The sequence below is a fragment of the Nematolebias whitei genome, chromosome 1 (genome assembly GCF_014905685.2).
Source record: "Nematolebias whitei isolate Nwh7 chromosome 1, NemWhi1, whole genome shotgun sequence".
In the NCBI taxonomy this organism is placed as follows: domain Eukaryota; kingdom Metazoa; phylum Chordata; class Actinopteri; order Cyprinodontiformes; family Rivulidae; genus Nematolebias; species Nematolebias whitei.
Genome location: NC_056498.1, coordinates 61,749,088 through 61,761,805, shown reverse-complemented (window position 1 = coordinate 61,761,805; position 12,718 = coordinate 61,749,088). Strand labels below are relative to the sequence as shown.

General features: G+C 42.7%; 1 protein-coding gene across 1 annotated transcript; it reads right to left on the bottom strand.

Annotated features, from left to right (window-relative positions):
- Positions 1–4,827: 4,827 nt before the first annotated feature.
- Positions 4,828–12,420, bottom strand: klf5a (Kruppel-like factor 5a). The gene is made up of 4 exons (XM_037686207.1): positions 12,074–12,420; positions 10,036–11,110; positions 9,017–9,076; positions 4,828–5,206 (listed from the first exon to the last, which is right to left on the bottom strand). The coding sequence occupies exons 1-4, from the start codon at positions 12,224–12,226 to the stop codon at positions 5,028–5,030; spliced, it is 1,467 nt and encodes a 488-aa protein (XP_037542135.1). The 5' UTR covers positions 12,227–12,420; the 3' UTR covers positions 4,828–5,027.
- Positions 12,421–12,718: the final 298 nt, after the last annotated feature.

Sequence of the window (12,718 nt, the reverse complement as noted above, 5' to 3'; positions counted from 1 at the left end):
AGATAGATAGATAGATAGATAGATAGATAGATAGATAGATAGATAGATAGATAGATAGATAGATAGATAGATAGATAGATAGATAGATAGATAGATAGATAGATAGATAGATAGATAGATAGATAGATAGATAGATAGATAGATAGATAGATAGATAGATAGATAGATAGATAGATAGATACATAGATACATAGATAGATACATAGATACTGGTATGTGTGTGTGTGTCCTGGTGTACCAGTGGTCACTCTTTGGTCTTCTGAGTGGGTGGTCTCTTTCGAGAGGTGCACTGGAAACTTTATACCAACATGCACACTCACAAACACATGTACATAAAAAAAGAAGAAGAAGAAAGAGGAAAACTGGGAATCACACCAACGCAGCACAGCGGAGGGTGGAGCAGGCAAAAGCCTTCTTCCAGATGTGTGACATTAATTTAGTTGATCCAAAAACATGAACCGGTAGCTCCCACTCACTCATCACGGCTGCCGGACTTCAACAAAAATACCTGTTATCAGCACGATGCAAAGCTTTGGCAAATTAAAAACACGAGTTTTCAACAAGCAACCAACTGCACGTGTGAAACAAAAGGACTAGCATTTCTTGAAGCAATGCATTTGTTTTTATGCCAGAGTTTTAGAAAACAATCTTGTTGTAACACACAGAGTATGTTTTGGGAATTATCCTCAACCACTACCAGACCCAAGCTTAGCTCAGTGTCTGTTGATTTAGTTATAGCCATTTCTGTGTTATCTAAGCTTGATTAGCTTTAGCAACCGTCTTAAACTGACTGGACTTCAAAGGTTATTCAGTTAAAGATGTACATCCAGTGATTACTTTCTGAGGGTTTCATTAGAATCTGTCTTCTTGTTCATGAGATATTTTGCTAACAGCCAAGCAGGGATGACTCCAAAAGTTAATGCTAAAGTTTTAAATGTAGCTCTTGAGAAGTGAGTATTGCTTGGGGTATGTGTTGATAACAAACCTCAGCTACATTCACGCCAAATTTTAACACACTTTTTGCCAAGTTGTCTGAATTGTAGGCATTTTTGTGTTTTCTAAGGTCAGTTGACTGTAGCAACCATCTTGAATCAGGTTGACCACTAAAGTTAATAAGTTGTAGATGTACATAAAATGATTATTTTCTGCAATTTTTGTAAAGATTTGCTCAGCAGTTCTGACAATATTTTGCTAACGAGCACGTGTGGACAAAATAATTTGCGTCTGCCTTTGCTCTTCAGTGTTGAGCAACAATTAGACGCGTCTTTAAAAGGTTTAATTAGAGCAGGAACCCTGCATTGTTTGAAAGAGGAGAAACGATGAGGGTATGAGAACTGTCTCCACTCTGACCTCCGGAGCAGAGCCCCTGGACTTTCATACAATACTTTCCACCGAGATGCAAAAAAAAAAAAAAAAGGGGGGGACACGGTGCATGAAAAGACAAAGAAAAAGAAATGAAATCAAATAAGAGAAGCGGAGGAGGACACGGAGAGGAGACGTAGGAGGACGGAAGTGGTTGATTGGGTCCCTCCAGAGACCCTTTTTGTTTAGCTTGTTCTGCGTTTCACTTCTTCTCTATCTTCCCTTCGGCCTCTTACTTTTTCAGACATCTGAGGTGGATTACAACAGAGACCCCGGGTCACATTTATGACTTAAACCAAGAACATATGGTGCCGTGTGCATGTTTGAATGTCCGTTTCAATGCAGTGGGATTCCCCTCCGGTCCCCCGAGCGGTGGTCAGATTTATTTTCTTGTCCATTGTCTCTTGCTGGGATATCAAAGGACTAATGTTTGTTGATCAGCAAGGGTACTGCAGGTTACCTGCAGGTCTTGGATGAGACTGCTTCACCTCTTCCTCCACATCTTATTGCTCTTTACTCGCAGTAACTCCTTAAATGTCAGCTTTTAATCTCAAAGAAAAACAGAAGTGGCTTAACTTGCACAGAAATCCTGGTCATGATTTTAGATTGTGTGTTGTTTTGTGTCGTTTGTTTTATTCAAGCCGTGACCAGACTTGTTTTTAATATCCCTCAGGCACCTTGTTTTCTAGCTGCACAGCATGCCTTCGCTTCAATCTGAACCTCATGGAGAAACCACTAACTGTAAGCACATATTTGCATCATTGCCACATGTTAGCAGGTTATAAAAGAAAGAACGCTTATCTCATGTCAAATTCAGAACGAGGAACGCATCTGTAAAAGTGTCCTTTGACTTTATTTTTAGCATCGGTTTCACTCAGTTGAAGGAAAAAAACAAACAACTTTTGTCTTTGGAACGTTTACCATGGAAGGAGAAATTAAAAGCTACAAAAAAGTTGTTGGAAGGACATTATATAAAATGATGGCATCAAAATAGTTTTGACAAAATAAAATAAAACAAAGAAAAAGGCTCATACATTTTTGGATGCGGGGCAATTTTTTCCTTATTTTCTGCCCTATTGTTTACAAAATAAAAATGGAACAAAATTATTTACAGTGCATATATTTACATTAAGGCATTTTTTGCTGGGAAATAAAAACAGATGACCTGTTCAATCCCAGCTTCTACACAATTAAATAAATAGTCGGATTTCCCTTGATACATTACAGTGCTATATTATTATTACGCTACCTGCAGTGAATGAACAAACACAGTTAGAGGTTCAGGCTAAATCACACCATTAAACACTCATTAAAGGACAGGTTCACGAGTTATTGCCTAATGACATAATTCAACTTCCTGTTAAGACCAGATACAAGCAAAAATGTACAGAATATGAATTTTATTTAAAGTTTCTATATGATTTTTCAGTGTGCACTGATTAGTGAGCACTTAAAAAAAAAAAAGCCCCATACATCCTAACAGGTGGTTAGATTTTGTTCAAACTATAACAAAAGTATTTCAGGCTACTGCTAAAGGTAGGGTCAGATGTTCTATTATAATGTTCTTCCAAGAGGAATTTCAGTGCAAGTGATGTGAAATAAAAACCATTGTTCTCTGGAAAAACAAACAAACAAAAAATCATCCAAAAGAAGAACATTTTCCCAAAAGGTAAAAAAAAAAAATCAAGCAAACCTGTCCTTTAACGGAGCATGTGTCCACATTTGAAGGACTGTGTACACAGCGAAAGGTACTCATTGCAAAGTATGAAAATAAATGTTCAATAAAAAGGTTATTTTGAATTGTATAAAATGGGGCAGTTTGAAAGCGATTACTCCAACAGCTTTCCAGATGTATTGATCTGCAGTTCCGAAATGAGGGTCTGCATTCCACGTAAACAAAGCAGAATCAGCTCGAGTCCTGTCATACACGTACATTAGGCTGGTAGTCTGTGCAGGTAAACAAAAATGGTGAAACTGAATCCCAGAGAAGACATTTAAATGGGAATATAAAGGTGAATTTGCTGCTAAACACAGAAAAAGAGGAAGATCCAGAAAGAAAACGGACAAGAATAAATATCGGTGATCGAGTGAAGCACCATGAAGAGAGCCTTTAAACAAGCATCTTCTAGACTGGTAAGTTTACAGTTTCACTGTCATCCATCTTTAAATCTGCATTTAGTCAACAAATCGAAGTATAAATACATTATATATCAAACTGTTAGATTTGTCCTCCCAAGTGTCTCTTTTCATGGATGTTGACTTATTTTCCATCACTTTGGTTTTTTCCATAGGTGGCATCCAGTCACAAATTTGGGCAGATTTTTTTTTCTTCTGTGCAACATATTTGTTGACCGGTCTTCATGACATTGCAATGAGTACCTTTAAGAGGCTGAAAACCCTCCTTGAAAACAGGACAGAGACGAGTCACTTTAGTACACACAATGTGAGGATGTCTGCGAAGTGGTCAGAACTGAGCTGTTATATTACATTGGAGACGGTCAGCTTTACGGGGTTTTAATGAGATGTTTTTTTTCTCACCCTCAAACTGAGTCCCGAGATTTTAAACGAAATTAAAACAGCACCGCGTGTGTTCAAACCGAACCGCCTGCACTAACTACCACGAACACAGAAACACCTTAACCAGAAAAGGAGGCACTTCGTAAGGTGATAATGATGAAGATGATGCTTTGGTTAAAATGTTCAAACAAAATGAAAGGTGGCACAAATGCACATAAATTTCATTTTTTGGAGATGCTTTAACTAAAGCTGTGCATCCAGTCCAGTTGCTTCCGTTTTAACTGAATGATCTCTAAGATCCGCTCTGCTTACATGTTTCTGGGTAGAAGTCCATCGAAAAGACAACCTAAATAATTGATCACCTAATTGCTGCTCTTACTATCCGTCCATGTCCCTACGTTACTCAGTCATCCGGAGATCTCTCTATAAAAGAAGAAAAAAAAAAAAACTTTCAGTCTCCATCTATATCGCCCCTCACCTCCCCGCTTTATCTCCTGTGTCTCGAGAGAATAAATGCTTTTAAATTTTTAATATCAGAACAGAAATGACTTGAATGGCGTTCACAAAGAGCCAGTCCAGTAGTGATAATGATCGTTCCAGTGGTGCATGAGATTTAAAAAAAAAAGCTGAGAGATAATCAATTCTAGTGCAAATGTACGAATTTGGTTTAAAAAAAAAAAAAAGAATAAAAAATCTGGATAATGCAGTTACATAAACAAACACACCAATGAGTAAACAAAGATGTTCGTCTCTTAAGAAGTTCTACATTACAACAAAGACAGATGATGTTGTTCTGCTGCTTTCATTCCAGTTACAGGAGAGAGTCCAAACAGTCTGGAACACATTTAGGAGCTACCATTTTCTTTGTTATGGCGTGTTTTCTTTGAATTTTGTCCAAAGAAATTGAAACCAAGTGTACTTGAAGGTTAACAGACCAAACTTTGGCCACTTTTCCTACTTTACAACCTCTTAATTGTCCCACTTTGAGTTAAGAGCAACATGTCAGGCTACCGTAGCGTGGAGCATGTGATGGCAGCACCAGGAGGAGCGGGCCATGTCTCCCCGCACCACGCCGCTTCAGCTCCACGCGCACGACGACAGGGCTTGCACGTTACGCCGTCGAACGCGTCGATGTGCAAACGCCGCCGCTAGTTCTGATGTCTCTTCATGTGCAGCGCCAGGTGGTCGGAGCGGGAGAAGGAGCGCGAGCAGACGGCGCACTGGAAGGGTTTGGCGCCCGTGTGTTTCCGGTAGTGACGCGTCAGCTCGTCGGAACGAGCGAAACGCCAGTCGCAGCTGTCCCACGTGCACCTGTAGGGCTTCTCACCTGCAGGACGGAGAGGAAGACGTTAGTGTGTGCAGGTGAGCTGAAACAACACCAAGCTTGCAGTTCAGCTTCTTCCACAGTGGAGAACAGACCGTGTTAACGTGCACGTACTGAAGAGATTTGATTTTCAAAAAATAAAATAAAAAAAATGAAACGAGCTCATTCACAGACAAATGACTCATGCAGTCAGGTGGAGAAACTGGGAGAACAGGCTTTACTGAAAATTCCAGTTGTCCGACAGCATATACAGTCATAACACTGTCACTCAGGCGTTCTGAGCTACTCCAACACTAGTACTGTGCAAGTTTCTCACGGTGGCAGCTCTGGAGTGGCTATCTTTGCTCCTGGCTGGTTTCTTGGCTATAGATGGCTGTCATTCCACGCCTCGAGCTGCAGGCGTTTAGCTAAACTAGTGCGACCTCTTTCCTTTAAGGCCTGATTCTCAACCATTAAACTGCCACTCGTTTCAATCCACTAGACCCCAACACAAGATTTCTGTTTGTTATGAAACTTTTGACAAATCCACAACATTTATTTATCTTGTTGTGAGAGATCACGCTCAGTTTAAGTGTTGGGAATGACTCTCAGCTACTACCACGCCAAGCTTCAGCCCAATATTTGTTAAACCAACTGATTTTTAGCCATTTTTGTGTTGGTTAATGTCAATTAGTTGTAGCGGCTATCTTTAAATGAAGTAACTTCGAGAATTAATCAGTTGTAGATATAAATCTAACGCTTACTCTCTGAAAGTTTCTTTAAAACCAGTTTGGTAGTTCATGAGATATTTTGCTAACAGACGAACAGTGTTGACTTAGACAACTTAGGCTAAAGTTTCAAGCAAAAATGCTCAAAATATCTATCACTTGGGAGTATGTATTGTGAACAACTCAGCTCCAAGCTCTCCAACTTTCAGCACAATATTTACAAAATATGTGGATTTATAGTTATATTTGTGATTTCCTTGTTCGGTTGACTATGGCGGCCATCTTGAAAAGGATCAACTCAAAAATTTTAACAACTGTAGAGTTGCATCCAATGATTATTTCTTTGAAAATGAATTAAAATCTCTCCACTGGTTCAAGAGATATTTTGTTAACAGACTAAATAATTAATGACAAAAAGTTAAAGCTCAGTTAGCGCTCAGACAAAAACATAATATTAAATAATAAATGCTAAGTTTAGAACTGGTCTATAATTACTCTAGCATGAATCCAACCAGGGTGACTGATAATGAAGCACAGAGGTGGGAGTGTCATGAAAAAAAAGGCAGCAGATTTTGTTTTTATAGATGGCATTATGAAAACCTGTGGATGGTTATGCGAAAATGACATTTAACAAAAGAAATTCCAGTACATGACACCTGGTAAATATGTGACCTGACTTGAATTCAGTAGACAAAAGTTTTTTTTTTACAGACGCAGAAAAATAAAAAAAAGAATAAAAGTGTTTGTTTTTTAAAGAATGACAGAATCTCTCCAGGTATTCCTGAAATAATACTATCCTAATACTTGAAATAGTTGCGTGAGAAGAAAAAAAGATTAAATTTCAAGTAGGCATGCTGACTCATTTAGGTTTGCCAAAGTGTAGAGTCCTTATTTTAAGGACGTTAAATATAAATTGATTTTGAATAACCTCGTTGCAGAAGTTGAGCTCGTAGATGCTGCAGCTTGAAGCATTTAAGTGGTTCTCTGCAGGCCGAGTACTCGCTTCTATTTGTAAATGGGCCCTTTTAGTTTTTTGCTTGAACCGTTTCTCTAAACAAGCACAGCAGGTTCTAAAGAGCCGCTGAAACAATCACAATAAAGCCGTAACTGGATCAGTCGCATCGCGCGCGCACACACCTGAAACCGATCTCAATAAAAGGAGGACAGGAAAAACAAATACATCCAGAAAATAATGTATTAAAAAAAAATAAAAAATTGAGAGGAAAATTGAATACGCTTTCAAACGCACACAAATACACACATATAGAGCAACACGCTTACAATCAGGGTAATGGATGTTGATGGAGATTAGAGTGGGAACTCCCACTGGGACCCAAACGCATTAGGAATCATCTCATACAGATTACTGACAGGTGTGTGAGGAAGTGCGTGTGTCAGTGTGAATAAGAGAACGAGTAACAAAGATAGAAATAAATAGGGGGGAGGGGGAAATCCAGAGAAGGGTGAAGGTGGGAGCACGACAAAATAAATAAATAAATAAATAAATAAAGCATAGATTAGATGAATGAAAGGGAACGAGAGAGGCTGACAAACAGAGAGGATATGTAGCTGCTGCTATACAACCATTTACACGTTGTTCTCTCATCTTGTGGTCTGTAATAACTGCAGCAACCACAGTCAGCCCGAGGCACGAATGACGCCAGATTTTTATTGTCATGTCTTGTTCCTTAGACTGAAATGAACTCAGACGCACACAAACACGCACCGACGTTCTGAACAAGTCGTTCAGATCCATAAAGGAAAAAAAAAAAAAAATTTCTAAGAAAGAGTGAGTTTTGCGTGCACTTCCAGATGAGCGAGGAATGCGTAGATATCAACAGAAGCTTTGTTTTCTTAGCTGGAGTAAGGTGGGGCCCAAAACCTAAGCACTTGTTTGTTGACTTTACTCATCCCAAAAAAATCCAAATGGCTCAAAAATAAAACGAGAAAGTGATCGAGATAAGGATGGATAAAAATAAAAAAAACGGAGCTTAAAAGTGAAAAAGAAGATGAAGAGCTCATGTGTTTTAAGCTTTTGTATATATTAACTAGGCCTGTCACGATAACAATTTTTGCTGGGCGATTAATTGTCTCAGAAATTATTGCGATAAACGATAACATAAGAAGTGTTTCATTTGTTTTGCGTGTAGTACCTTTTGTCGACCACCGGATGGCAGTAAAAACTGTTTGAACTGAAGGATGGATAGTGAGGGAGCAAGCAGCGTGTTCCTTTAAGAAAAATGAGAGGGATGCCCCTTGACGTGACATGGTCTCTCTTCGTTTCTCAAAATGGCGGATGCTCTGTGTGGTTTGAGCTCTTTAGTATAGCATTTGTCACGTAAAGCTTTTAATAAAAAAAAAAAATCAGTAAACAAGTTCTCAGATTCTTTTTGTAGAGAAAAACAACTTTTTAGACGAAGGCACGAGTTTCAACCTTGAATTTTGGAGCTTCGACAAGACGGAGGATCCCCCCCGCCCCCCCCCCCCCCCGAGGTCAGCCTGTTAGCTTAGCTCATAGCTTAGCTTCTCAGCTTAGCTGCTTTTAACGATTCAAAAAATGCAATTTTGGACGGTTAAAACAGATTTTAAAGAGAAAAGAGACAGAAGGGGCCGGTGAAGAGCACCGGAGTTGAGCCTTGTCATCCAGTGTCTTCAGTAGAAAGAGGCACGAAGAAACTATAAAGCCGATAAATGAAAATGAGGTCGATAATTTTCATTTATGATGCGATTAATTGATTTATTGTTTATCGCGACAGGCCTAATATTAACAGTGGCGGAAAAACCTAGACGAGTGTATTTGAACAATTTTCGATCCGGTAACGTGATCCCGAGAAAGATGGCACCACATGTCAAACCCCGACCACATAGTCTGAGAGTCGTCCCCTGGCAGAAGTGTGTCACTTCCACCTGTTTTGATGGAATAGTATATTGGGCAGAGGCTGGGAATGAGGATAGATTTACACACACATGCCGAATACACAACTCTGCCTAGCAACACAGTGCCAGTGTGGATACTGTAATCTGAATCCTTGTGGGCAGTGTCATTTTTTTGGATTTGTCTCTTAAAGAAAAAAAAAAAGCTGCAATGATTTGAGGAACATCTTACCCGTATGAGTCCTGAGGTGGGCTTTCAGATGGGACGACTTGGTGTAGACCTTCTTACAACCTGAGGACAAAAAAAGACAAACACAAACAGCTTAGGCGAAATAATCTGCATGTGCCAGATATGCATTTACCCAATAAACTGAGCTGTGGTATGCAAGAAATTTGAACTAATGAAACACAGAAGTTGTCTGGAATGAAACGGAGGAGTCAAAAACAGGCCTCCGTGTTCAAAACATACGTGGCTGTAGACAAAAACGTGCCTAAATGAGCCATCAGAAAACTGCACGTATGTCAAAAAGAGATAAAATAGTGATTTTTAAGCACTGTCTTTATTAAACTTAGCAGTTTCCCTGAGACCAAATTCTAGATAGTTGTGTGAAAGGTGGATTTATGGAAATGATGAATTTGCTTCATCTTACTTTGGAAGACGTGTCCTGACCTGCTCCAGGTGCTTGCCCAAAGCTTAGTTTACATGCTGCCACAGGCTAGTTAACGTTACCAGTTTTAAAGGTGGCTGCACACTGCGTTGCAACAGTGTGACTTTGTGTAAGGCTCAAAAAAAATAAATGAAGTCAACCTGAGAGAGCAATCTCAAGCATGCATGCAAATGATGGTGTCGGGAAAAAGAAAAGATCAAATGACCAAAGCAGAACGTCTGTGTAATTAACACACCCATGTACACACAGGCTCATTTCACAATCATTCCTACGGTGATTTAGACGCCACAAGACGCAGAGGGAGCTCCTGGTGGCAAGTAAAGTGGTTTTCAGACCTTAGTTAGTTCTACGTTATTATAATACTGCAATTACAGTAGAGTGTGTCGCAGGCCTGGAGACCTGGTCTGGGAATGCAGGTCCAAACAAAGCATATAATTTTTAAAAAAATCATGGGAGTCTTAAACTGAATCTGAATGCTGTAATGTTGACCTTTGTGAGCGACCAGACATCACCCCGGCCACAGTGCAGAGATAAATCAAACACGCTCGCCAGCAGAAACACATGGAGGTGGGTATGTTCTAACCTGGGTAATCACAGTGGTGGATCCGGCGTTTCTCCAAGTCTGGATTGTTCCTCCGGTTGTAGCGCACGGGCATGGGGTTCTGTGTTGTGGTTGCTGTGGAGACTTGAGGAAGAACTGCAGCTGGACCTTGGACCGGTGTGGGAACCGTCGAGATAGGCAGGGCAAAACCGCCGGGTCCCGGGCCTGGTCCGAGCCCCGGGGTGGCGCCCGCCAGCTTAGATGCGATCGTGGCTGCGTATGAAGGAGGAGGGGACATGGTGTGGAGCAGCTCCTTCTGCCTGTCAGGGCTACCCGGCTCGGAGTTTGGCGGGGAGGGCGGCAGGTAGGGCGCCTGCTGCTGCAGGAAGTGGGGGTGCGGCTGCGTGTGAGGGTGCGTGTACACCCTGTTGCCCAGGCTGCAGTAGGCCGGCTTGGCGGTCTGCTTTTGCTGGGTAGAAGAAGAAGGTGGTACTGGCATATCATGGAAAGGTGTGTGGATTGCGGTGGAATTGTGCTGCTGCCGAGCCTCCATGCCACTGCTGGGGTGATGATCCAAACCCGAGTTCAGGAGCTGAAACAGCGAGCCACTGTTGTCATGATGGAGGCCGTGCTCGTACTGCGGTGACATTTCCTGTTTGATGAACACTTCTGGCAGGTGATCGCCACCGCTGCCCGACTGGTTGAAAACACTGGTGAAGTCTGGTAACCCTGTTAACGACATGTTTATGGCCAAGGTTTCCATAGAAACGCTGCCAGGACCGTGCCTGGATGTGCCACAGCTGCTCGTACTGATGGGGCAGTGAGGCTGAAGGTCGGGGGAGAAACACGACGAGGCAGTTTCCGTTTTGATTTGCGCAAGACCGCCGTGGTTCTGGTGCTGAGGGGGCCGCGCCTGCTCACACGAACCCATACTCAGGTAGGTCATGTCAGGCAGGTAAAGATTCATGTTGAGGGTGTAGGGAGCCCCTGTGTGGTCGTCACTGAAGAACTGATCCACCGCAGACGTGCCATCTCTGTGCGACTTCTGCTGGTTGTCTGCATGAGGTGGAAAGGAAGGAGGCTGAGGTGAGAGATACCTGTCCATCTCGCACTTCACCTGAGGGAAACAAACAAAAATACATTCATGAATACATAAATCACGACAAGAAGGAGGTCATGGCGAGCTTCCAGGGCAAAAAAAAAAAAAAATGATAGAGCAGTCACTCCTAAAACATTTACCAAGTAGTCATCAGTAGGCAGCTGCAACATTCCCTCTCTGCCTGACAAGCTGAACTCAAAAACCTGCCCTCTGTGAGGCCAACGCTGAACCAGAACACCGAACAGTGTGGCGTAAACAAACACATAAATCCTTCACGTAAATGGAAAACTTGCACATATGTGATAGTACTAAAGAAAACCGCCATGTGCCGCTCAATGTCACTGCAGGTCTCCTTCATGCTGTGCTTTAAAAGTCAGATAAGCCCTGCAGCAGAGGATGAAACAGCATCATGAAAGGGAATGGGGAAACACCCAAGTCTCCCTGCCTGCTGCTGCTGCAGCAGTAGCAGCAGCAGTCTGGGGATGGGCTGCTATTTGAGGCTCCTGATCCCACCAGCTGTTACTCCTCTGCTGCACAAGTTTCCTCCCTAACTGGGGAGTGGGACAGAGTTGCCGGGACATTTCTGTCCGAAGTCAGTTGTCGTCAGCGCGGTATGATGGTGCGAGCGCGCGTCAAAGAAGAGGAGGGGGGGGGGGGGGGGGGGGGTAGAGACAGACAGACCAACAACTGGTGACCAACTGGCAGGCTGGCACAGAAAAAAAAAAACAACATGCGGTGAATGCGTTTGCAGGCGGAACGGATCGGACGCACGTCCAGCTGTTCGCAGCCTGCGCGTTTCTTATCGCACCGAAAATAGCGCAATAAATACATTCTGTGCTGCTTCACAGACCCGAGGTGGATTCGGAGGCCAGCAAATAAATAAATAAATAAATAAATAAACAACCTGGGATCACATCTGCCACGCCCATTCAAAGAAACGACACAAACATGCACAGCGCTTCGGATTTCTGACATGTTTACCTGCGTGTAGTCGTGCTGCTCTGCCTTGCTCGTGTCGGGGATCTTGCAGTCCAAGCCGAACAGCGCCGAGTCCTCCAGGGGGAACCCGGTCGCCTTCTGCAGCGGGTAGAAGGGGTCCTCCTGCCCGCCGCTCATCGCGAGTGTCGCGGCCATGAAGCTCCGAACGCAGCGGCAGCAGCCCTCGAGTCTCTCGTCTTTACGCAGAAAGGAGGAGGATGCCGCGGCGTGCTGAGAGGAGGGCAGAGCCGGAGAGGTGCAGTGCGTGTCGCGGAGTAATTAATACGTGCCTGTCGGCAACATCGCCTTCCACTTGTTCCATCCCTCCGGCCCCGCAGACAGTTTTCTATCTCCCCGGCTCGCAGGGCGGAGCGGGCCCAGTGTAAATACACAGCAAGCACCGCCCCCCTCAACCTCCAAACCGCTTTGATTATTCATTCAGCGGCCACCGCCCAAAGCCCCATCTAAATACGTTAACAAGCACGCTCTGGCGCGTGCACGACCAGCCAGACAACATGAAGCTGGAGAGGATTAAAGTCTGTTTAAAACAACAACAACAACAACAACAAACACAATGTTCTCATTCTTTTACTCTTTTCATGTATGCACCTGCAAGCACAAACTCGTGAAATTATATATATATATATA